At 37.4% G+C, this 26,647-nt stretch overlaps 1 protein-coding gene across 1 annotated transcript in view; it reads left to right on the top strand.

Moving 5' to 3' along the window:
* LOC306947982 (uncharacterized protein) overlaps positions 1-26,647 on the top strand; it is a gene marked incomplete at both ends in the record, with an annotated part of 56,105 nt that overhangs the window by 15,737 nt on the left and 13,721 nt on the right. Inside the window, 18 exons of the mRNA XM_079537443.1 lie at positions 1,113-1,155; positions 1,638-1,701; positions 2,783-2,925; positions 3,079-3,168; positions 3,865-3,902; positions 5,738-5,873; positions 7,689-7,825; positions 8,918-9,140; positions 10,023-10,137; positions 10,813-10,950; positions 11,220-11,327; positions 11,677-11,868; positions 12,334-12,503; positions 13,901-14,087; positions 14,930-15,122; positions 17,907-17,985; positions 19,457-19,529; positions 26,474-26,610. Coding sequence (XP_079393569.1) covers positions 1,113-1,155; positions 1,638-1,701; positions 2,783-2,925; positions 3,079-3,168; positions 3,865-3,902; positions 5,738-5,873; positions 7,689-7,825; positions 8,918-9,140; positions 10,023-10,137; positions 10,813-10,950; positions 11,220-11,327; positions 11,677-11,868; positions 12,334-12,503; positions 13,901-14,087; positions 14,930-15,122; positions 17,907-17,985; positions 19,457-19,529; positions 26,474-26,610 — 2,266 coding nt within the window. The remainder of the gene's footprint in view (positions 1-1,112; positions 1,156-1,637; positions 1,702-2,782; positions 2,926-3,078; positions 3,169-3,864; positions 3,903-5,737; positions 5,874-7,688; positions 7,826-8,917; positions 9,141-10,022; positions 10,138-10,812; positions 10,951-11,219; positions 11,328-11,676; positions 11,869-12,333; positions 12,504-13,900; positions 14,088-14,929; positions 15,123-17,906; positions 17,986-19,456; positions 19,530-26,473; positions 26,611-26,647) is intronic.

Below are 26,647 nucleotides of genomic sequence, written 5' to 3'. Positions count from 1 at the left end.
TTGAGTTGCAATTATATCCATTTTCCTTACAGATAGAAACATGTAAGTATGTTCTGTGACTGATGTTCTTTGAACTCATTTAACATAATTTTTCAGTATGAGATGATCCTACAAAATTCTGAAATGAGTAACTTTTCCTGAGTTTGCTGCATTTAGCCAAATTGTTGTGGTGGCAGTTGTTTTTGTTTTTTTTCTTGAAGGAAAACATTGGTTTGAAAATGAAACTTTAAAGTTGTTTATCAGATCTGAAATAGTGTGAGAATTCTTTGTCATGAGAAATTCTACGAAGCTATTTTCATTCATAAATTCTAATAGTCTATGATAATACTCTCATAAATTTGGTAATAATGTAATTGATATGATTTTAATGGAAGCTTAATACATGGTTTCTGCTTAGATGTGGTACATGTCTCACACAGTCATACACTTGAGATTACAGTATGTGTAATCAATAACTTGTAAAGTCTGAATAGATTACTCATACTTTCTGCATTGGATTGAGGAGTCGGTGCAAAAGTCTTATGATTTTAGACATATGTTTTAATGAGGAGCTGCCTGGTTATTTTTTTTAGTGGTGCAATTTTTTTGTTTGGTTTTGGTGGAAAAAGTATTTAAGAATCTAAAAATTAGTTTCTACAGTATATGAACCAATTTCTGCCCTTAGATGGTTAAGTAGAAACACATCGACATATAGCTTATATATTAAAATTTCACATCCTATTTGCGAATGTCTTAATAAATGTGAGTGTCTTTGTCTTCATACTTCTATGGTAACCTGGGCAAGTGTTTTTTTTTTATGGGTACAATAACTTAGGCCAAACTGTGTAATGCTCAAAATGATCAGAATAGCTGTAATGGCTCCAACTCAACTCAAACTCACTATATTCTGTGTTAAACACTTCATTAAAGGAAGTGTGAAAAATGACGTAACTAAAAGCCAGGCTGCATATTTTATCATGGGACAAGGATGGAATTACCAGTCAGTCTGCTAGAATTTTGTTTGTTAACAGCTTTAAAACATTTCTGAATTGAGAATGAATATTAAAGTTGAAAGTGTCCAACCGGTGGGGGAAAATATTTATCTGAAATGTTCTTTCCATTGTATTTTTCAGTCCGGACTATCCCGATGGCATCATTACTAATGGAGTGCTAGTGGTAATTATTTCTTACGATCTTTCCTATGCCTGTATAACAACTGTACGTACTCCTAACTTGGAGAACTGAGTTATGTCCCAAACACTGTATTGTCAGCAACAGGAAGGCACTGATGGGTAGTTTGCTACAAACTGTTTCTACATTATGCCCCATACTAGCAGGAGTTAATGAAGAAAGTGATAAAATGCTCTATTTAGAGTCCCGTATCTCAAGACTCCTATTATTTTAAATAGGTCTCATCTTCCTCACTTCCTTGGCTCTCCAAGTTCAAAGTAATTCATGAGTTCAAAGCAATTCATGAGTTGTTCCTCTTTACTTTCCAACCCATAAAAAATGCTATGTCAGTATTATCTCTTAATAGTAATAATAGATAATAGCTGTATTGCCATTGATCAGCTAGAGGGTTTGGTTAAGAACACTATGAATCACTTGCAATGACATTTACATTTCTCTTAATCATCATTTGTCCTCTCTTGTTACAGGCTCGTGAGGTTTCCTGTTTGGAGGTCAGGGTGGATACAGGGAAGCTGAAGCAGCAATCCACAAGTGAGGTTATTGCTTCATTAACCTATTGTTTTTATGTTGTGATTCAGTCATTATAACAGATGTTGAAAAATTAATGATCAGTTGTGCATGTTACTCTAGCTGTGTCACATAATACTTAGTTTTGCCATGCTCTGCCTTGCGGAAAAAAAATGTGTGTGTTGAAATTCAAGTTAATCAAGTATTTGGTTAATTTGGTTAATTTGGTTATTTGGTTTGGTACATGGCAAATTTTAAACTGATGCAAAAATAATGCCATCTACACCTTGGCCTGCCAAGGGAGGTGGTGGAGTCGCCGTCCCTGGCAGTGGTCAAGAGGCGCCTAGATGAGGAGCTACAAGATATGGGTTAGTTTGTGGTGGCAATAGTAATGAGAAGAGGTTGGACTAGATAATCTTACAGGTCATTTCCAACCTTGTGATTCTGTGATTCTATGATTCTATGAATTAAAAAATTGGGAAAAAAAAATGGTGTTCTCTTTAGCTATCACTTGCTCGATATGAAAATTGTTAAGTAAATTTTAAAGTTATAAGTTTTTTTTCTTTTTAAAAGTTTTAATATAGAAAAAACTTTATTTTGTATGCTTGATTTGAGATTGAGTATGTCCAAGGTTTCTGCATACTCAAGGCCGTTTCTGTTTTGGTGACACAGTTCTCATGGAAGAGTAATGACACAAGGCATGTGTCAATTATTTTGCACTATTTTGAAACAATGCGCAAGATGAACCAGAACAAGCAGATAACAAATAAATGAATCTTTTGTTCAATGTGAATAATCCTAAATTCCTTTAAACTAACACTCCTTTAAGTCTAAGTTTCTGTTTTACTTATTCATGGGAAGTGTAATAACATAATAGCATTTCAAAAGTGTGTGATTTCTGTTTATTAATGACTTATACCAAGGTCTACCAAGTGTTTCTATATTAGTTTTTGATTTATTTTGGCCACCCAAAGTTTACTTTATCATTGAGGTATAAGAAAAATCAGACAAAAAGCATGCAGAGTAAAAACGTATTTCAGTTATCAATTATGTATGTTTGCTTGGAATAGTTAGATTAATTTTTGTTCCCTGCCTTTATATTTAGATCAGGAGCTTATGTTCACAGTGAAAGGATCCCATGAAGGAAGCCAGAAGATTTCCCTGGGCTATGAACCCAGCCTTCAGATCATTGTATTTCATTGCATCATAAATGACCAGACAAGACTGGACATCATGTTACCAGAAGAGGTACATTCCTCTTCTGTATGTTAGAATTAACCATCGTGACATTAGCAGAAAAAAAAAAAAAAAAAATCAAGCCAACCAGTCTTCTTAAAAGCAGAAATGCTAGAGATTACAAACTTTTCATGTGCATCCCTGCTGCTTTTCACATTATTTCAGCTGGCTGACAAAAACGGAACTCAGGAATATGGAGTCCTCTCTTTTCCTCTGAATTCACTCCCTTTGCAGAAGGAAATAACAGTAGAAGAGGTGAGTGCTCGAGAATATTTTTGAAATAAATATTTTAGAATTTTTCTTAATTTTTGACCTGCTAGAAATAAGGTCACCAAGAGAGAAAAATTGCTATGTTAGATTATATAGATATTTGCTGAAAGTGTTTAAAAATAATAAAGGTTGTCATATTCATTTTCATGAAACAGATGGTAGCAATCACTGTAGTAATTGCTTAATCTTTGCAAATCTACATACCAAAATTAGAATTAAGGAGTTTCAAGGGAAAAAAAAAAAAAAAAAAAAAAAAAAAAGGCCATACGCACATGTGTTCCACAATTTGTTATTAGAATAATTTCACAATGGCTATTAATTAAAAGGCAGCTCAGAATATGAGCTTAATTCAGATCTTACCTCAGTATTGGTGTTAAGAGAATGGTTTGTAATGTTTTGTAACGTTTTTTGTAGTATTTGTAATATTTTTCAGTGAGGCTATTTGGTGGTTCTTGCTCTAAGCGTGCATGCTCAGTGTTACGTGTGAGTTCATTGTCCCAGGCAGGCTTATTAGATAAGAGAGAATTTGATTCCAGAACAGAGTTTGTTTAATTGTACTAAAATAATACTCCCAAACATGTGAATTATCTTTTGAGAACCTCATTCCTTGCCTAAGCTGAAAGGAGGGGATAACTATTTTTAAAATTTATTGGCAATTAACTTTGTTTTCTTCATTTCTAGGATCAATCCTTTGAGTTGTACTTGACATCAAGAAAATGGTAAGATAGCCTCCTTTTATCCAAGTGTCCAGGATTACTGTAAACAATTATCTAGGGTTTTTTCTCTAGACAGTGGAGAGAGGAAAACTTACCACGTGAGTGTTTTGTCCTGTACTCAGGTGGTGCCCGAGGTAAGTACAAGTCTATTGTGGTTACAGGGTCATGCAAGACAATATAAGTTTGAGTCTTTCTACATTTTTATTTTCAGAGTAAGTTAATTTATTTTACAGCCGCCATTCTTAGGCATGAATAAAATTATGCTTTTTTCATATTAACTTTATATCAATAGTCAGATCTAATGGATTAAATAAACTCTATCCCTCTTTGACTATGAAAGTCGCTAGAAAAACAACAAATGTTCCTTCTCCTGCTTCACTTAGCAAAATGTGTACTGGGACCTGACCAGATGCACCTCTCACTAGCAGTTAATGGGAACATATTGGTGCCAATGACGGATAACACTGAAGAGAATGAGGTTTTATGGTACAAATGAAAACTTGGTACTGTTTACACCGTTCTTACTCTTGGGTGACATGCAAAAGGGAAGTAACATCAATTTACAGAGCATAGGAGGAGTTTGTGTAGATAAATGTAGGGCATGGATAAGAGAGCCTCCTGTTCAATCTCAGCCCGTTACAAAATCTGTTGAAGTGTAAATCCTAGAGACTTAGCAAGTGAACAACAAGAAGTGCTAGAGTTTTTTGTCTACCTCTAGGACAGTTGCTTGCTTTTAGGAGGTCAATCAAATCACCTTATTTTATTTTCAAAGTTAATCTGGCATGTACCAAATTTACTGGAATGCAGAAAATACTAACAACAACCCTTCAGACTTTTGTGTTCCTAGGCATTAGTGAAGGTATGTTCAGAATAGAATTTGCGGCCACCAGAGGGTGGTGTGACACAAAAGATTTGAGCAGTATTGAGAACACTTTTTGTTTGTTTGTTTGTTTGTTGTGTTTTGTTTTCTGTACTAAGCAAATTTGCTTCTTGGGAAGGCACAAAAAAATTAATTGCTGTTTGGTTTTGTACTTTCTCTTCTGCAAAACCCTTGGCTTGTGCTTCATGTTTCTCAAGGGAAAAAATTCAGCGTGGCTGCTCACAGGGAAAAAATGGTGGATAGTCATATATTTGCAAGATTAAGTTCACAAATGCTTAGCTAGAAATCACACTGGTAAAAGGCATTAAGTATTTGTATAGCTATGAATGAGCTTATCTGTAAGCACAGGTGAACAGGCCACCATAAAGTAATACAGGCAGAATGCTGCAGAGAAAAACACACTCACTCTGAGCATCACACAAACTGCCTAGTGCTACTCACCTGTTTATCTGACACGTTTCCATAAGCAAAGACAGACAGCTCTGTAAAGCTTTCCAAGTGCTGTCTGGATTTCATAAGACAGTCTGAGCAGAGCGATGTGATGCTGTGGGACTTGTCCTGAGTTACAAGCTTCATTACACATCTTGACAGGACCTCTGCTTTCAGATGTTAGTGAGCTGACTAAACCTGAGAACAGACAACACTGGTGTCATTTGAGTTTTCTTGAATGTCATGGTGATAGAATGGAATGGATACAGAAAAAAGCCACCCTTTTTTGGTGATCTTTCTCTGGCCCGTGTATCTTTACTTTTGTGCTCCCATTCACAAGAGATCTAAAGTACCTTGGAAACTTATCATTGCTACCTCTTGCTGGCAGTAGAAATGTTTATTCTGTTCTTTGTTCAACATGCAGACTTGGCAATGTTTGTTTATGGAGTTTGCAGACTACTTCCCCTTACAGGTCCTGATACTGGCTATAACTGACGCACGTACTGATTTGTCCCATTGCCTGTTCCAGCTCAGGAGATCTGGATGTGCGTCTGGGGTACAGCCTGTGCAGGGAAGAGCAAGACTTCCTGCTGAAAAGAAAGAAATATGTTGCTGCTGCTCTGAAGAAGATCCTTAATTTGGAGGAGGATCTGAAGGAGCATGAGGCAAGCCATGCGATCCCCGGTGGCAACTTCTCTCCAGGAATCAGAGCTTGGCTCACAAACTGAGACAAAAAATAGTTTGTTATTAACACTATTTTTCTAGAGCAGGCCTGCTGTCTAGAGCAAGAGGTAACCAAGAGAAGCAGTGGTTGGTCTCTGCAGCAGCATGGAGAAAGCAGGATGTGCCTTTACAGACTCCTAGACTTCTCCACAGCTCTCCAGTTTAACCCATTTCTGATAATTTTTGATGCTGCTCGTGGGTCTCAGGAGGAATATTTTTGTTGGGCATACATGGGAAAGCAGGGGGATGCTGTTTGGGAAACTGCATGGTCTAGCTCAGTAGCAGAGGCAAGGCTTTCCTGCAGAAGAGTTCAGAGCTTTCCTGAAAATTCTGAGATGAGAAAGCTATGTTTTCTCAGATATGGGAATTAAAAGTGTTTTGGGTTGAGTCTGTAGCAGAAAAGATAATGTGGGAAAATGCTTACTGGAATAAAACTGTCCAGCTGGAAAAAAAAGATTGAATCTTGTAGCACAGTTGAGATGTATAGGTGGAACTTTTGATTATAAATTGAGCTTTGTCACTGTAATCCCCGTTCTTCCTTCCACATTTGAATCATAAGCTTTGTAATGGCTTAAACCCAGTTACGTTGCTGAAAATCAAGAACTCTAAACATAACAATTGCAAGAATCCTCTTTAGCTGACAGTGAAAAGGAATAGAAAACTTTTTACTTAACTGTCTATGGTTTCTTGGGGCAAACAGTTGAAATGATAAGACTGAAATGATAAGACCAAATTTCACTTTTGAAAAGAACTCATTACTCTGGATCTGCTTTTCATGTACTTAATCTCAAAATTTTGATAATATCTCCCTTGTAAACTCTTAAAAAACATTTTCAGCTCAAAGCCATCACTAGCATTTTTATTTATGTTGAAAGAGATTGGAAAAGGTAAAGAGAAAAAAAAATGTATTTTTTGAAATTATTCTGATTTTAAGTTTTTTTTTTCTTTTTTTTTCTTTTTTAAGATTTTTCCTTATTATTTTGTAATTATTTTGTAATTTCAACTAGAGGTTGAGCTCATAGCAAGTGTAGGGTAGAACTGTTTTTTGAATTTTTTGGGATGGGAGAAATATTTTTTCTTCAAGCTCTGTTCAGTGACTTCAGAACAGTAGATCTGTTGATGAAATTAGAAGTTAATAACGGAAAGGTGTAAACATTTCCCAAACAGCATGGAAAATGTTAAGGGAAGCAAATGGCATACTAGATTAGGAAAAGATTAAGAGAAGAATAGTCTCTTCAATTGCACCTGGAATTTAAGAAGGAAAAATAAACAACCCTATCAATGCTTGTGCCTCAGGACATGAGGTAATTACTGGCTTGAGGTCAGGAAGGCTTTGGCTGTTGGGCGGTTTGACTGATTACAGGGTGCTCTGCATTCTTCTGAGACACTGATCATTGTTAGAGGCAGAATCACAGAACCTTAATCAGCTTTACCATGGCAAATCCTGTATTTTTTTTATGATTGCCTCTAATGATACATGTTGAGAAGAATTCCAGGGTGATGAGGTTGATTTCCAATTATATATTAAGTAAATAGCCTCCCCCCCCACCCAATCCAGGTGGGTAAAACATGAACTTTGCCTTCCCTGTCAGTCAGATGGTGGCAACAGAAGCCTTTTCCATCACATCCTTTTGCACAAAGTGATGTCATTGCTTACATCAGTGCATCTAAACTGTTACTTAATTTCAGCATTACAATGTCTTGTCTCTAATACACACATGGCTTTCTCTGCGTTTCTGCCTTGCTGTGTTGGACAGGTGCCAGTGGTGGCCATCACGACGACTGGGGGCGGGACGAGGTCACTGACAGCGATGTATGGCAGCCTACTGGGGCTCCAGAAACTCAATCTGTTAGACTGCATTTCTTACATTGGTGGTTTATCAGGTACCACATGGTGAGGATTGCCTTAATAAGTTGTATGTTTTCTCTGCTGATAGTGTTGATTGTTTGTACAGCACTGTCAGTTTATAATGAATGCACTCAGTAAATCAAAAGCATTTCTGTTTTCCCTGTGATACCTCGTTTTCACTTAGAACAAAGAAACAAATGTTCTCAATAAGAGATCAATCATCACCACATTGACACAGTCTGTGACTGATATTTTCATGTAAATGCTGTATTACCTTTTCATATTTTATCAATTATACCTTAGACTGAATGCAATGAATTTGTCTTTAGACTGGAAATTGAAGAAAGATGGGAAGAAGAATTCATGACCGCCATTTGCTGGTTAATCTCACTTCCATTTTGGATTTAAAGTGCATCTTCCTCTGGTAAAAGACGTATTTGGGGCTAGTAGAATTAATATTGTTGAAGATGGTCCAACAAATGATGCTGAGTTACCAGCCTCAGACAGAATGCAACTGTTGTTGCTCATTATAAATGCTTGCTTCTCCCAGTGGGTATACAGCACTTGATGTCATAATGTAAATAACTGTGAAAAATTTATATGGGTTTTAGACAGTTTCACTCCTCTATACTCTGTTGGAAGTGGAGACAGTTTTTGCGTTGAGTTAATCACTCCAAAACTTAATGACAGGTTTGTCTAGGTATTCTTTCAGTTTCTCTGCATGCATGTAGAGTTTTCAGTGTACTTGTCTGCGTTGTGATTTCAAGTGAACAATAGGGATTGTCCAGGACACGTCAAGTACTACCTCGTGCTATCACAGGCAGAAGCCAATATTAGGGGAAAAATTAAGTCTAGGGCAAACTTGTAGGGTTTTCTGGGGACCTGTTTAGTAGTCTTGCCAGATTTTTTTTTTTTTTCTTGAATTTCTTATGCTATTTTTGAGCCCACAAGATCTTGTCATCAAAATTAGGGAAATTTAGGAGAGGATGTATTTGCTCTCAAAATGAAAGGATTTCAGGAGAATGTAGCTTTCAGTTGTGAACCCTATAAGAAGTGAAACAGGCAAACGCGTTGCACAAATGTCTTCTGAAGTCAAACCACAGCATTCTTTCATATTTTCTTCTAATGTTTCTTCAGGACAATGGCAAACTTGTATGAAGATGCTGACTGGTCGGAAAAATATCTGGAAGAGGCAATCAAGGAAGCTCGCAAGCAAGTAACAAAAAACAAGATCTGCTGTTTTTCCTTGGATTGTTTGAAGTACTACTACAATGACCTGATGGAGAGGGTTAAAGAAGGACGTAACACGTCTTTCATAGACTTATGGGGGCTTGTCATTGAATCCATGCTACATGATAAGGTATTACTCTTTTTTTTTCCTAGAAATTTGATGAATGTCTATAATTACATAGGAAAAGAAAATTAATCTTGGGATGGCACAACTAATCTTGGGATTGCACTACTAGTGCAAATGGTTGATTATATGCTGAATTCATTATTATGCTATATTCTATATTCTATATGCTGAGATTCATTATTAAAACACTTCTCTCACTACAAAGTGAGGTTTATCTTGAAGGAGCAGTAGCGTCCAGTCAAAGGTGTTCTCTTTTCTAGAAAATAAAAAAAATCCATATGAAAAAGATTATTTCGTAATGTAAACTCATCACTTTGGACATTAAATATTCTGAAACACATTCTGATTAGAATAGGTACTTAAAAATTAGAAATAATGTATTTCGCTGGCACAAGCTTTAGTTATAGGCTTTTTCATATGGAAGATGATTCAGTGGAAAGACCATTCTTTAAATATTTTGACAAGTTTTAATAGAAATATTTGTACTTTTAGAATAGTATTACTTAAGTTTCCTTCTAATTTATGTTTATACCAGGAAATTTTGTATTGTCATGTGCAATACAATATATTCTTACATATAAATGTACTTGTAAAGCATAGTAAAATATGATAAACTTCGTTCCATGCACATCAGCCAAAAAAGTACCTTACATTTCACTTACTCACATACTTCTTCCTGGGAACTGTCTGAGAACCCCTATATTGTAGCTGCTGCTTAATGGATACTTAACTGAATTTTGGATATACAAAAGCAGATACTTCTGAACAGTCCAATGAGATTAAAACAGAAAGGAGAACCTGATAAAGATCATAATTCACATGATATTATTTCAAATGCAAATTGTTTGTCACCTCATTCCTTTAACCAATTTTAATCAAAACCAGAAAGATGAACACAGACTCTCGGATCAGCGGCAGGCAGTGGATAATGGGCAGAACCCATTGCCCATTTATGTGGCCATCAACCTCAAGTCCAACTATAGTGCTCAGGCATTCAGAGGTAATGGTTATATTTCTTAATTTTTTTATAATGTAAGTAATCTAAATGCATGTAATCAGCTTCAATAGTACAATAAGTCCATTCATTATAATAACAAAAAGCTTTTTTCTCTACATTGCCAGAAACAAAAGTATGTTTATACAAAAGAAGATGCCACTTTTTTTTGTGACCAGGATAAATTGCAACTTTTAAATTAAATTAATTCTTGTGATGATTCCACATATTCCAATTTTGAACAGTAAGATCTTTGAAGTTTTTGATCGAGTGGCAGGAAAATTACTATCTACTCTGTTATTGATTTTCATGGTGTTTATTTAACATCAACAGCTGAGTGCTGTCATGACTGCCCTGAAGGAACAAAGATACACATGAGCAATACACATTTTTGGGTAGGACTAACGGGGAATGCTAATAATTTTATTCAGAATAAAGCTTTTCTGCAGAAGATTGCTGCATCTAAAGACTTCACAGTCTAGGACCACCCACCCTAGAAGTGAAAGTAACGTTCTCTCCAGGCATTAGTTCTGTGAGCAATAGAGATACAGCAATAGTTCTAACCAGTATATCATGAGCTAGATAGCATCTGTTTCATTTGCTCCTGTTCTCTGGCCCTATTCTGTGTAGCCATAGTTAATGCATTATTGTCTTTTTATGATTTGGCTGTTGTCTCCATAGAGTGGTTGGAGTTCACTCCTTATGAAGTCAGTCTCCTGAAATATGGAGCATCTATCCGTGCAGAACATTTTGGAAGTGAATTCTTTATGGGAAGGCTTGTGAAGAGGCTCCCAGAGACTCGGATCTGCTACATGCAAGGTGACTATTGCATAGAAAGCAAGGTGGTCCCCTTGAAAGAGGCTGGTGCTTTTGAGCATATTACATGTGGAGGACAACCCTGGGAAAGCACCAGCAAACAGGTTAGGCAGGTGTGAGGCCGTATTAGTGAGCACATACTTAGGAAGCGTGCCCACAGAGATGGCCATCTGGACAGAGGAAGTATCAAAGGGGAATGACTGAAGGTATGTACCAATTAAAATTCTTCCAAAACAATTCCATCAGTTTATGTTGTCTCTTTCATGTTACAGGCATGTGGAGTAGTATATTTTCCATAGATGTGATGTATGTCTGGAATTTGGCTGCTGATTCAGAGGATTTCTGGTTCAGATGGACCAGGGATAGAGTAAAAGATATTGGTGAGATATTTTTGTGGTTTTTTTCACCACCAGATTGATTGTCTCCCTGAGTTGGATAATGTTGAAAGCTAAATGATATTAGCATGTTTTCTGGATTGTTCTGTTCAAAGGCCAATGCTATTAACTTATCTTTTGGCTCTCAGCTCTCCCCTGCACCACACACTGCAGTGGAGGTGCACATCATTCAAGGAGTGTGAGGTAGTGCTTAGTGCTTGGAAGCTTGCTGCCTGCAGGAGATGGTGGCAACTGTAGTTGTTTCATGCTTTTTCTTGTTGTTGTTGTTTTTGTTTTTAGATATAGATTATTTGTGAAAAGTGTCCTAAACTCAGAAATACTTTCTTTCTTGCAGAGGAAGAACCCTTTCTGTCCATGAATCCTTATGAGGTAGACACGTGTATGCTCAGTCCCTCATCCACCTTCTCCTCTGTTCTGCGAGATGTCTTAACGGGACGCCCAACCATTGCACAGTATCCCAATTTTATCAGAGGCTTACAGATGCACAGCAAGTACCTGGAGAGTGATGGATTTTCTACCTGGAAAGGCACAGTAACACAGCATGTTTTTGAGCAGCATTTTTGGAAGGTTTAGGTTTGGGAATCTGCTTAGGATTTCCAACGCAGAGGAAGAGATAGGGCTTCCCCCAAATGGAAGAAGTGACAGCCAAATTTAGCATGTATTTCAGATTTTTGTTTCAGTAGGGAGGTAGCGGTGCTTTAAAAATTCAGTTTGACTGGGGATTGTGTGCAATGGACAATAGAAACTCAGCCTGGGAAAAAAAAAATTAGGGTGTCTACCCTTTATAGCCTGGAGCTGCATGAGGTGTCTAAGGAGGAAGGAAAAAGCTATACTATGTCATTTATTCCTATAAATCAGTGCCTGTTGTTAGTCAGCAAAGAAAGGCAGGGGAAATTGAGGGCAGAATTCTCTGTTCTTCCCTCTTTGATTGTTTCTCTGTAGAAAGTGAATATTGTTTTTGACTTACTGACAAAAAATATTTGTGTTTCAGACACAGTAATAGACTCCTTCCCAAATAAACTGATGGAAACAGCTAATGATGAGCTCTCCCTGGTTGACACTGGGTTTTTCATCAATACCAGTTACCCACCACTTTTGAGATCAAAAAGGGAAGTGGACGTCATCCTGCATTTAAATTACAGTGGGGGGTCCCAAACACTGGTAAGAAAAGCCGATGGTATTTGGGATCCTTTTCCTTTGTGTCTGTTTTAGTCTACAGCATTTATCAATTAAAACGATTAACTTTCCAGTACTGAAGTGGGAAGAATTAATCTTTTTCTAGTTTCTACCACCACTTTGATGATGATTTTGCCTCTTTGTGTCAGAAATTGTCACCAATATTCTAGAAGGACAGGTAACTTTCCTTAGAGTCCTCTGCTTAAACTAGGAGGCTGGCAGTAGATGCTATTACAGAGATATGAACAAAAGAGTGAACTACTATGAAGAATTCTTTAAATTATTTCCAGAATTATAGATACTGGTGAGGACATTGCTCTACTTCAAGGTAAAAATGGAACTGATGGGTGGAGCTGCCAATAATGTTGCAACACCCTTCCCAGTAGCTAGCATGCTCAGTATGCTTTTCCATTGTATGTTGATGAAAAATAACACACTGGGCTTGCTGTTACAATATGTATTGATTAAGATGATTTATTACTTAGATTACTAGATTAATTTCTCAGTAGCAAAGAAGGATGATCGGAGACAGTGGATGAATATTAGTGTTTTAAAATCATCAAAGTCTTTGCTGCAGTGGACATAAGGTTTTTGAAGGGGGATGATTAAGGAATTACCAGGTACTCTGATATTGATTTTTGGTTATCTCTGAATTGAGAAAGTTACAAAGGTAATCAGAGTCCTTACAAAATTTTAACAGATTACATGGGAAAAATCTATGTGGTTCTGGGCTTGTTTATCTCATGTTAGTCTTATAAAAATGGACTAGTTGAAGCTGGACTTGATTAATAAAGACAAATAAGATAATTAATGTTGCGTATGTAGTGAGATAATTAAAAAAATGAACATAGACTTACAGTAAATATAGCTGTTTAAACAAACTGTTTTCTTTATGAGATCAGTAGGTATGTTGATAAATAGTCACATATAAATATGTTGATAATAGTCATTTTTAAATGACTGCAAACCATGCAGAAGATGGAAAGACTGGAAAAGTGACAAATATTGAAGAGGTCAAGACAGTGGTGCAGAGTATCTAGACTGATTGGTTCCTTCTCCATTCTTGCAGTTTTGTATTTCCTTTCCCTCCTGAGCCCATTTAGAGAAACTGTTTAATTAGAACCACAAAACCAGTCCTCTGGCTTTTGGCTTTATTTGCAGGTTTGTAGAAAGTGGGTATTTTCTTGTTTTGCCTGAAGCAATGAAGAAAATAAATAAGTTGTAATGTATGGTATGGTTAAGATCATATTTCTGAAACTTAACATCTTCCCAGAGGAAGAAAATTCAAGCCTTGGATTGTAACTGTTAGCTGCTGGAACTTAAAAAAAAATGAGTACTGGATCTTCTGTGATTTTTTTTCTTTATTTTATTTATTCATTCAGCCTCTGGATCAGATTGCAAAATACATATCAGGGCAAGGAATTCCATTTCCCAAAATTGAGATAAGTGATGAAGACAGGGAAAACTTGAAGGAATGTTATGTTTTTGAAGATGCTGACAGTCCACAAGTTCCAACAGTGCTCTTCTTCCCCTTAGTGAACGACACTTTCAAGAACTATAAAGCTCCTGGTGAGTCACCTGTATCTTCCAATTTTAATAAAGAGTTACTTGCCTGGTGTGCCTTCTCCATCTCATATCTAACCTCTCACTGGTTATCTCTGACATTCTTTCTAATGCTGACGTAGTCTCACTGCTGACAAAGAACTACTCTGTACTAGTATCTCTGAACCAAGCAAACCACAGAAACTGATCTAATATATTTAGGATGAAAACAGGCATTTATTCTACAAGAATTGCTTGAGATAGCAAGAAGGTAAATCTTCCAAAATATATACAGCATGGGTAGCAGGTCCTCAAGCTGTCACTATATTGACACACACTTCTTATGCACCAGTACTTGCAAAAAGAAATGAAACATTCTATAGGTTTTGGTGGTAGTCTGGTAGACTATCTTCTTCCCAATTCAGAACTGAATGGACTGGGATTTTTTTATTTTTAATTTTATTTATTTATTTATTTATTTTTAAGTATGAACTGTGCCCTCTCTCTGAGGGTTATCATTTCTCCCAAACTTCCAGTAGGCATTGCTACTCCACCCAGTACAAGATTGTTTTCCTTCTGCTTCCTCATCTCTAGTTCGAACAACAAAGACTCCATGTTTTCTAAGCAGTGGTCTACAAGTGCTTCTGCTGATAATGGATGGCTTTCTTATTCCCAGTTACATGGGTATAGTTCAGTCTTGGGCAGAGGCTTGATTCAGAATCTGAAATATATGATGATACTGAGCTAATCACTTCTCCTTCAAATCTCCCTTTTCTACCTAAAATTACTTAATTGATATAATTATATCATTGATATAACTACATGCTGTGTTAAAATCTTACTGTTGCCTCTTGTGGTTTTTCCCTCAGGTGTGGAAAGGAGTCCTGAAGAGATGGCTGAAGGCAGAGTTGATGTTTGCAGTATCCTTTCCCCATTTACAACAAGGGAGGTCTGTTTCAGTGAAGAGAATTTTGACAAACTGGTGAAATTGACTGATTACAATGTCCTGAATAATGAAAACTTGATTATTCAGGCCTTGCGCATGGCAGTGGCACGGAGGAAGCAGAAGAATTACTAGCTGCCATTTGCTAACTTTAAACTCCCATGTGATATTTCTTGAGTTGTCTGTCATCTAGTGAGATTAAACTGTTTGATGCTTGCCACTCTAATCTGCAGTTGAAATTGCATCACCCCTTGGAATTGATGGACTCCATTCTATTTAAATGACTGTTCAGATGGGCAGAATGGAATTCACAGTGGTTTAATCCAAAAGAAACTTCAACAAATTTACATTTAGTTTTGTTACCTTGTTATTTTTCCAGTGGAGATATATATAATATAATTTAATATAGTGTTTTCTGTGATTACAATGAAATATGTAGCACATTAAAAATGTGAATCAAACCAAAACTCATATGTTTTTCTGTCTGGCCAAGCAGCAATCCCTTGAACTGGAATCTCTCTGTTTGTTAGCTTATTGATTGTGTTGGTCTTGCTTATCTTAATCATTGACATTATGAAGTTTGTCATCTCTGATGTGATTGTCTACTATGAGATTTTTTTAACTCACTTTCTTCACTAGTCTTTGAAAATAAGTGCTTTTTTTCAAGTTACTACCAGTGTTAAAAATAATCTATGAAGCTTTGACCATCTATTAAAAGAAAACCCAAACAACTCAGAATGAAGTCGTCACTGTTTCATACTGTCATAATTGTCCTTTAAAATGCTCTTCACAGAACCACTTATATTCAGCCTAAGTAGTTGCTGTGTTTCCCAGCTACTTTGATTTTTCTCTTGGAGTTGCTGCGTGTTCTGCCTCTCATCTTCACCTGTCTTGAGTGTTCCTGTCAGCAGTCCATCTTCCAACGTTTCAGAGAATGGGAAGTGGTTGATAGCTGGTGCATAGAATATGACAATGCAAGAAGACCTTTTGAGCAATCTTCCAGATAAAGTTTTTGTAACTGTTCAGCATTTTCCTGCAAATAGTTTTGTTTTTTTTTTTTTTTGTGTAGAGATTGTGCTGAAAGAGTGATTTTCCCATCATCAAAAATTCAAAAGGCCGAGGGAAGCTAGTTGCCAGAGGCAATCTTCTCACAGTTCTGCAGTGGGTAGATCACAAGTTGTCTTTCTCAACAGCTGCTCTACACTGTGATACATGAAGAGTCTGCTCACAGCAGCTCAAATAATGCTTGGGATTGTCTTGCTTTTGGTAATAAAAGAGGAATAATAAAAGGACATGGTGTAACCTTGTTTCCAGGTGCAGTATTGCATGTTGAAATTCAGATTATTAGCCCTGCATGTTATGAGGCAACTGTAATTGTGATTCAGCTCCAGAACACTAGAATCAGCTCAAGGAATACCTTTGGGTCTTTCCCAGATATCAGTTTGATTTGTGGTTTCTAGGATTTCTGGGAGGAAATGAAGCAGAGCAGGGTAGAAGCTCTTTCTATCTGTTTTTACGGGGAAAACTTAACAACAGGAGAGAAAAAAGCCAGATAGGTACATGACACAACCTGAGCCTCATTAACCAACTTTTTCATCAGGACTAATTAGTCCATTTCCTAAGTAACTATGACGAATTGTTGCAAAGACGTAACAGTGTTGCTTCCCGAGTCAGCCTTGGGGTATCTCTGCATTTTGTCCTGCTGATAGGAAGCTTGCTTTTCTGTCTCTGGGGGGGGGTTCCTTCTGCACTCAGGTTGCGCCATGATTCTTCCCTTTATCTTCCCACTGTTTCAATATCATCTGTTCAAAACAGAGTGTCCAAAATGTTTATTTTCTCGATAAAACTAATTTAGCCTGCAATAGGCTTAAAACTGAACTGTTTGCAATCTTTTGGGGATTATTTCCTTTGACTGCTGCTTCTTGTTGCATCCACTTCTTACGTTACAGTATCTTTGGATGTCAAACATCTTATTGAATTCAAGTTAGATAATATCTGTGGAATTACCTTAATCAATTATCATTTCATTGCAAAATGAAATGAAATTTTGAGTTCATTTTTTAAATTAAATTTCATAATAGCAAGGAAGTTCTTTTTTTAAAAGTAAGTCTTCAGTTTCATTATCTGCTATGTATTCACTTTAAGGACTGTGATGATTTCATGTGATGCCAACAGTGCCCTGCAAAGCAAAGTCTTATAAATGCAGGGATATAAGATTATGCTAGAACATGAAGAATAAGTAACATTACTTTCAAGTGACATCATCCAAATATGTTATCTTTGAGATCATTCAAAATTTTGAGAAAGTGACTGAGCCTTTAAAGCTTTGCCTCTACCATGGAAATTCTCTTGCAGTCTCAACAGCTATTTGGAAATTTTTTGGCAATATTTTTCACTGCAGTAACCACTTGGCTGAAAGACCAGCTTACTGCCTGAGAGCACTATGGAAGCTGAGGTAGGGATGAAAAATCATCTTTCTCATATGTCTTTAAGCAAATACACACAGGCAATAAAAGACTACAAAAACTCTTTTGCATTCTCAGTGACTTGCTTGGATGTTCTGGGCCAAGGAAGCCATGTGCAGTTGGACAGATCATTGCTGGTGCAGCTGATTTTGCACAGGAGGATGCATCCTGACCCTCTGGTATGCAAGAGCTATGTAGCCTCCTTAAAACCTACAAAGGGAAGATTCCTGCTGGGTATTGACACCACTCTAACTGCGGCTGGGAAGAGTATCCTTCTGCTGGGGTATCTATGTGTCACCTGCCAGCAGTGAGGAGGAGGAGCTGGAGATTGCTCAAGGGCTGGTGGCTGGGGCGAGGTTGGAACTGAGTCAGTCATCCACGCACCTGCCTGTCTGCTCCAGGCAGCTTAAAGCACCAGAAACTTTGGGTGCTCCTCAGTACCCATCCGCTGCTGCATTTCACACCTGGTTTGAATGCGAGGAAGACCACGATGGGGGTGTTTTACAGCACAAGCCAGGTAAGGAAAGGGAAAAAGAGGCTCTGGGATGAGCTGTCCAGGCAGCTTTAGTGGCAGATGGGACCTCATGTAGGAGCATTGTTCAACTCTGAGATTCCTTCTTCAGCACCTGGGCTGACAGCAATGACTGGCTTCTATCTGGGTTTTCTGCTCGCTTTGATTTTTTGCTTTGAGAAATCTAAGGGCTTTCATACTGTAGCAATTGTACCATATTTTGTAAATGCCCACTTTATACACTGCTGCTTAACTCTCATCCAGTGGGATCTAGCAAAAAACCCACTGATGAAAACTATAGAGATGTAACTAATGTGAATGAGCACAGAGGAAAAGCCAGAAAGGTGTTAAATGTGGGCTCTCCTAGAAATTGTGGGAGTCTGTGGGCATTAGTGAACGGATGGTGACACAGAAGGCTTTCGTTGCTATATGTGGATCTACATACCTGTGGCAGTGATACTCCCTGCTCAATGAGTAGCGTGCATGAGCTCTCCCATATATTTGTTACAAAAATACGGTCTTTTTTTTTTTTTTTTTTTTTTTTTTTTTTTGGTGTTGGTGCTTGTTTTCTTGGGTTGGTTCAGTGTTAAATTGCAGAGTTTTTTTCTCCTTTCATTCCTTTAAAAAAGGGAATCATCTAGGGAGCAAACTACTTCACCTTCAGCCCCCCATACATTTCATTAAGTGTTGTGTTTGTCCACTCCTTGCTCAACAAAATCAAACCAGTTCCCTGGCAGGTTTGTTAAATATCTTTTGATAACCACCTAGGTATATGTGGTATCCCAGGATTTCCAATGACTCTTTCCTGTGTCGTTGCTTAAAGGAGTATTGTATAACCTAAATTATTCTGAGAGAAATAATTACAGAATTGTTTCTTATGCTGCCCCCTTCAGAGAAGTTTGGAATGGGTTCCTGGAAGACATTTTTCAGGTCCTCATTTTCTGAAAGCCAATGCTGATCTACATCAAACATAATAGTGGAGGTATATAGCTATATACCAGCTGACACACAATGTTACAACATCATGATATCATTACTAATTCCTGCTCTGCTAGATTGACCACTATTTGTTGTGAAATAAAGTAGATCTATATAACATACTTTGCATTTGCACAGACCAAGATGTATATCAGTTGTATTAATACAACACAGTGAGGCTCACTATTTTTCTGTGGTTGAGTTGTAAGAGTCAGTCAACCACTACAATCTGAGGAGTTCCATGAGTTTCCTCAGAATGAAAAATGGAGGACAGTCGAGATTTGGTCTGTGGCTGAGTGTACATCTAGGGACTTTGGCCACACCTGGCTGTAAACCTTCTGGGAAGACAGAGAAGATGATGCACAAGGAAGAGCCTCAGTCTAGAAATGTTTTATGTGGTTGATATTGAAACATTTAATTCAACACTATATCTGACTGTGCTTCTGTTCTTTCTCTCTACGTGATAATCCCGTGTATTTTGTACTCTGCTCTTCTATAGACAGAACCTTCTCCATGCAACTTACTCACCGTAAAAATCATACGGATGAAAAATGCCAGGAAAGCAGACTTGTGTGAGTATCTTTATATACCTATAGAGTATACATGTGCTTGCAAACCTACCTGAAACATAACCAAGTGTGGAAAACATCACAGAGCATTTCTAAAAGGACAGAGGCAGAGATGTTTGGCTGTGGATGGTGAAGATGAAGTAGCATAGTTCATATTAATTATTCTTAGATTTTTGTCAGCATAATACTGAGGTCCATCCATCAGCTCTATGTAGTTCAGATCTGTTTGCACAGAATGCATAAAATGTAGATTCAATTGTGAAAAAAAATATAGATATTTATTTGAAGGAAATAGTGTATGAATAAATTTAGATAAGGGCATTTCTTTCTATGGTTGCTTCTTACACTAATGTCCAACCTGTGCATAGCACAGAATATTTTATGTGTGCTCAAGACTGGATATTTGACATCTCTCATTGGACTCATCTTTTATGGAATAGTGTGCAACACTTGTTGCATGATTGCAACAGATTGCCCAGGGAAGTGGTAGAGTCACCATACCTGGATGTATTCAGGAGTTGTGTACATGCAGTGCTTAGGGACATGGTTTAGGGGTGGACCTTGTTGTGTTAGGTACTGGTTAATATTTATTTAATGGATCTTGTCCAGTCTATCATTCTATCATTCTATCATTCTGTGTCTGTTGCGTTTAATTCAATCATAGGAGATGTTTCATAGCATAGTAGAGGGCTTGCACTGTTACTGTTTCTGTTATTAGTAATTTTTCCAAACTATTCAGAAGTTGACAAGTATATAAACATTTATTAATACACCATAAAAATCTGACCAGCAAAGCACTAGAGAAGAAGGTGAAACAACCACTTCCAGTCTGAGTAGCTGGCTGATTATCTTGCATTTATTCACTTACGTGGATAGGAGGGTCTCAGTCTGGAACATTTCTGTAGGAACCAAACCAAGTTAAATTTGCTGAGTTAAAATGATGCAGGTCTGTAGCTCCACAAGAGATTAGTTTGGGCCTTTCTGTAATACTGCTGTTGTTCTTTAGAGCTCAAATATGTATAAAGAGTAGTTTATCATTCTATTTTTTTTTTCTGAAGAGAAGCAAAATAAATTCTTGTTGTTGAATGTATGGAGAAGAAGAGTCTGTATGAACTTATTCCTAATGCGTGGAAAGGTGATCTGAATTTAAGGTGATAATTTAAAGGCTGGAGGAAAATCTCCTGCTACAGCCAAAACCAGACTGAAGGTACAAACTCTAAGGCTCTGAATGGAAAAAAAGAGGTGTGGACAAACAGGGCCCTTAGATATATTCCCTGATAATCATGTCCTGTCATCTGCATGATAGTGAGCTTACTGAATTTACTCTCTGCCTTTTCCTCCTCTCCACAAATTTTGCTTCTGGTTTCAAACTATTTTGACTCTGAAGGGAGTTGCCTGTTTTGCTGCTCTCCTTGCAAACAGCAGAAATTTTTAGTGCCCAGGCCAAGTACTGAGTTGGTTGAACATTTCAGTTTGCTGGCATGAGGCAGTTCATCCGGCCCCTACCTCTCCTCAAAGGAGAGGTTTGGATGGCTGCAATGTTTACAGGGCATGGGGTCTTGAGCAGCACAGGCTCTCCAGGCTGAGGTTATTTTGTATTACACTGCAAAACTTGTACTGGATGTTATCTGCAAAACAGGGCAACAAGCATTTCACCGCCAATGTTGCCAAGCTGTTATCTGCTTGAAATGGTCATGTCAGTAAAACCCTGGAGAGAGAAAATGGCACAAACAGAATAAATACCATGCTTGTAAAGGTGAATGCTTTGTTTATTGGGTACTTGCACCATTTGCAAAGAGAATCTCTGAAAGAACTGTCCAAGATACCGAAGAGAAGTTGGGAATAATGTTTGGATGTAAAATAAACACCTTTCCTATCAGGTAGGGCAGTTAGTCTTTTGGTATCCATACTAGCATGCTAGGAGATGCGCAGGTAAGAATCTCAGCCAGTCTGTGAGCAAGACATTTTGTGAGTCTAAGTGAACTGCAGCCTCCACTTAGTTGATGGCAAAGAAAAGAGAATTATATATCTGCTTGTTAGCTCTGTTGACTAGGATTTCTCGTTATCACTTCTGGAGTCCAGGACTCAATGCCAAAAATGACATCCTCTCCTCTATACTCAGCTTTGTACCCAGGAACTTGTATTTTGAGGATTACAGAATTGTACCAGTCATAACACTGCCTTGCATATACTTGATTTCTGAGTCCAGTTCTGTTGATATCTGCTTACTTCCATTTATCTGAAAATTTTGCTTTCAAGCCACTTCAGCCTGTAGTTTGCTATACAGTGAGACTTGTAGAAGTCATATGTTTCAATTATACACTCTTCATCATAACAAATAACACTGTGATTCAATTTTTTTTTAAATAATGACTTTCACATCTGGATAGTCACTGGCAATGGAAAAGCTAGCGCAAGTTTCCTGTTTTTAACTATGTGGCTTTCTCTGAGAAGAAATAAATGGGAGTCTTAAGATGGAAAATGTACCACTTTTGTAATGTTTAGCTACTTTTTTGTGTACCTCTGGGGAATATATGTTTCTGTCACATTTATAATCACCTAGAGATTAGTTTGGCACACTTAGGAAATTCCAAAGTATGTGAGCTTCCATCCCCAGCTACGCTGACTTATTTACAGTACCATTTTCTTAACGATTTTTTTTTTTATTAGTCCTTTTCAAGCTTTTTTTTTTTTTTTTTTTTTTTTTTTAAATAGCTGTCCTTTTCCTGAAAACCTTCCTGAATAGAACAGGATGGCAAGTGTCACCTATTTCCCGGCCTTCTTAAACCATTTCAATACCTAAAGTCAGTTCTTCCTGTTTCTCTCCAGTCATGCTTATCCTTTTTTTAAGAAGTTAATTCCATTTTGTTATATTCTCCTCTGAAGATCCTTCCCTGCACTATTTCTGTGCAGTCTTAGCATCGCTTTGCTTAATACTCATCTAGTGCTTAGACATTCTTTCATTGGGGTACTATGAGTTAATTTCGTTACCGCTCTATCTGCTTCATCTTCTAGACAGTAAATGGTAATGGGAAAACCAATCCATCACAATAGTCTCAAAATTTCAATAGCGTCAACTACAGAACAGGTATTACAAGACTTTTACTGGAAGTTTAAAGACAAATTACTTTCAATTTTTTCAACTCTTCATCCTTTTAATACATCCTTATACTATTTCATCTCTTTTTACCACTAATTTATCAATGTATAAATAACACATCAACATTGATTTCCGTTTGTGTATTCATGCATCACTGATGTCCTCTGTGACTTTGGTGCCATGTTTGTGATCTGCATGTTCCCTCTTCTCACTGAGAACACCCATCAGACTCATTGGAGTTATTAATATTCCTGGACCAGCAAACACTTGCCAGTTCCCAGATTTGGGTGTGTACCTTGTCTGCATCCTGACTCCTCAATAGGGTGAGACTTGGATGTGCACCAATCCAACCCAATCTTAAAAACAATTTCAAATTTCATTTGAAATTTGGACAATTTGAAATTTCATGCTCAGCCTGTTAAAGTATATGGATGTCAAAAGTTTGTGTAGGCTCAAGACAGAGATTAACCATGTTCACAAAGAAAAAGAAAAGCAGCAAAGGTTGGCTTAGAAAGTCTCTGAAAATAAAACTGAGGACTGAGAGCGCTGTGTGATGTTTACCCTCTTCTTATGCACTTAAATCCCATCAAATGTGGGCCATGGTCTTCTTTGGCACTTATTTCCATTCCTAACAGAATGAAAAATCCTTCCCCAATAAAGGGACAAAAGAACTAAAGAAAAAGATCCTGTAGAGGAAGAAATTCATTAAGTGGAATTGAATAAAAACAAACAAACAAAAGGTAAGTGTTGAGAATTAAACAAAAAGCTAAAAGTAGGGAGCTGTGGAGAAATCTGAGATGAACATTTTCAAGCCATCATAATTTGCTTTCTGAAAGCATTCTAGAGATTCAGTAGATACAGAAAGACACTGGGCTAAATGGACCTTGGCTGAACTAAGTAAATTCTTCAGCATTTTCTTGGTGAAATAATGATCTTTTGTGAATGTCTTGGTGGAAAAAGTGGGGAGGGAAAAGCAGACTTTTATTTTTTTAATATATTTATTACTAGACTGGTCAGTTTTGAAAAATTTCAGGTTTGATTTTTTTTTTTTTTTTTTTTAATTTAAGGCCTATGTTATTTTGGATGCAATATTTAATAAGATCACGAAGTATAGTTTATATTTTTTATTTTAAAACATATTTTATGGCATTGCAGTAGCAGTTCTGCTGTATGTGAAATCAAGTTGTGGAAAGGTCATTGAGACCCTGAAATGAAATACAGTTGGTGAAATATAGTATTGTTTGAGGATCTGTGGTCCAATCTGATGCTTATTACAGGAACTCGCAGACTTCCTCTGGTGTTTGGTTTTTGCACTGAATTATTATTTCATTGTTATTTATTACTTACTTCACCATGATATTTAAGCAGCTGCCATTATGTACCATTGTTCTAGATGCTGCTTGAAATCCTGTTTAATAATAAGAGGGTGTGAAAAAGGAAAAAAAATAAAGAAAAACAGTGAGGTTGTTATTTGGTAGAATCTCAGCAAAGATTCTGTAAATACCAATAGTGTAAATTACAATAGCGATACAGCTTTCTTTACAGTGTGCCACCCTAGGTGAAGGCTAAGGTGTGAATGTGTGAGAAAGCTTTTTATTGAAGTTTAGTTATAGTCGATGGAGATTAACATTAAAAGTTGCCTGGAGGAAGGAAATGCTCTCCCAGGCCTGTCTGAATTATTATAGTTATATTGTGAAGGGCCTTGAAACAAAGACATTTATTTCCATAGAAGCAGCCCATGTCCTCTTTGTTAAAAACAAGCAACAACACAAAACGAAACAAAGCAAAAAACCCTCAGTGATCTAAATTATCTAATAATTTGCATTTTAGAAAACAGCACTGTTAATCTACCCATCCACAGCCATATCTCTACTCAGATCCCCAGAGCTGGATGAAGAGCAAAAATGCATTTCTTTGGTGATGGTCTATATTTCATGAGATGGTCCAAGTGAAGGACATCCATGACCACGGTAATGATTTGGGCAAACAGATCAATATTTGAGACCACATTCTTGTTTTCAGTACAATAAGAAAAACTATACTTTGAGAGCCATAAGAAAGCCTTTCCCTAGAATTGGCCTCCATTTGAGTGCTTACAGGCAGTCCAAGAGGAGGAGGATGCCCAGACTGCTATCCATGAAGGCTGGAAGTTGTATCTGTTAATATCAAAAATAGGAGAAACTTCATGTTTTAGCCAGAACAGCTGGTGCCCTGCTGTTGTCTGAGGTGCAGCATGGTACTGGGACCATGGTGTTTTTTAGCATGGGTCATGCAGCTGTAATGCTTTCTAATGGCAAAGTGCAATTAGGATCCAGTCCTGCAGCTATCCTGTAAGATAATTAGAAACGTAACGTAATAATTGCATGAAGACTGTACTTTCATAAGCACCTGCTGCCACACCTGCTTCTGGCAGGATATTGCCCCACGGTGATACTATGGCTGCCACCCCAAGTACATTTCAACAAATGTGTCATGGTCAAGGTGAGGTACATCAGTTGCTGCTGGGAAGTTCTGCTGTGTACGTCATATGAGCATCATCACTGCTGTTCCCCTTCTATAGTCAGGTGGTGTTAGGGTTACGTACTAGAATAATGAGGATTTGCACGCATGTGCCTGCTAAAGAGAGCCTTGTATGTATAAATGAAAAGTTTCTCAACATAAGGCAGTGTAGTTTTCTGCTGCACCAATGATGGACAGAGTAGAGTGCCAGTCCTCACATCTATTTGTACATAGAGTGGATCAAGCACAGTATCAAGGTCGCTCACAAACTTAAGTGGATCCTTCTGATCCTCTGAGATCTGATGGGAGTGAGTTAATCTCAATGTGGAGAAAAAAAAAAGAAGAATCAAAGTCAATCAAAAAAAGATTTTCATATGAAGATTTCCTCTATATACATGGAAGTTTGGGAGCTATTAGGACTCTGTGTATTTGTGTGATCTCTCTGTGTTTTGGTATGTTTATAATTTAAATATATATATATATATTATATACTACAACAACTTAAATGAAAGTTACTCTTTTTTTTTTCAAAGTTACTTACACAAAATGACTAAAATCTCAGGGCAGTCATTTAAAAAAAAAAAAAAAAAAAAAGTTCACTAATTCTTCAGTAGCACGTGGCTAAGGGCCAAGTCAGTGACTCTGCATTTCCCAAAAGTCAAGTCTACTGCTAAAACTAAATGGGACAAAACTAAGTGTAGTCAGATGAGGGTGTGTCTGCTGCGGTTAAAGGAATGCTTGAGTAGGTGGCATTAAAAATAGAGAAAATATAATGCTGATGATGAGATTGACATCTGTGGGCAATACTGTGTCCATGCTATCTTTGGCATTTATGTGGTTTATTCCAGGCAGAAATGATGAACAAAGCACTGTAGACAGCTGCTAACCACTGTTTCATACCAAAACTTAGGTCCCAAACATCCCTCACTTACAAAGTAGCTCATGTGGGAAGCCAAACTCTACAGCTGAGCTTTTCAATTGGGAAAGGGAATTTAAAACCCTAAAGCTCCCCTCCTTAGTATCTGGCCACATAAAAATTCATAGCCAAACTCTATGACCCAGATTGAAAAAAACAAGGCAAGAGCAACGCAATCTTGTGCAAAGTATCAACATCACCTCACTTTGTGCTGGAAAGCACAGACAAGATTTCACCTGCCCGTTGTGTTGCAAATGCCATTACTACTCTCTCTACTACTACCTTTGGTCATATAGTACTGACTTTATGACATCTTATCTGGCCTCCCAGCTTGCATTCTGCCTTGTGAACTCAAAAATTCAATCAGTGCAACACTTTATGGGGTGCTAAATGTGGCTTACTAATCTGTTACTTTCATACTTTCTTCCACAGTAACCCAGTCAGATTGCTATGTGAGCCTGAGACTGCCAACAGCTTCGGTGCAGAATTTCCGAACGAAAACAATTCCTAACACCAAGAACCCAACATGGAATGAGACCTTCCACTTTACGATTCAGAGCCAGGTTAAGGTACGAAATGTAGCTGTGTTAGCACTTACTCTCTAGG

This window comes from Tetrao urogallus (genome assembly GCF_951394365.1).
Source record: "Tetrao urogallus genome assembly, chromosome: 6".
Taxonomy (NCBI): domain Eukaryota; kingdom Metazoa; phylum Chordata; class Aves; order Galliformes; family Phasianidae; genus Tetrao; species Tetrao urogallus.
This window is presented reverse-complemented; position numbering and strand designations above follow the sequence as displayed.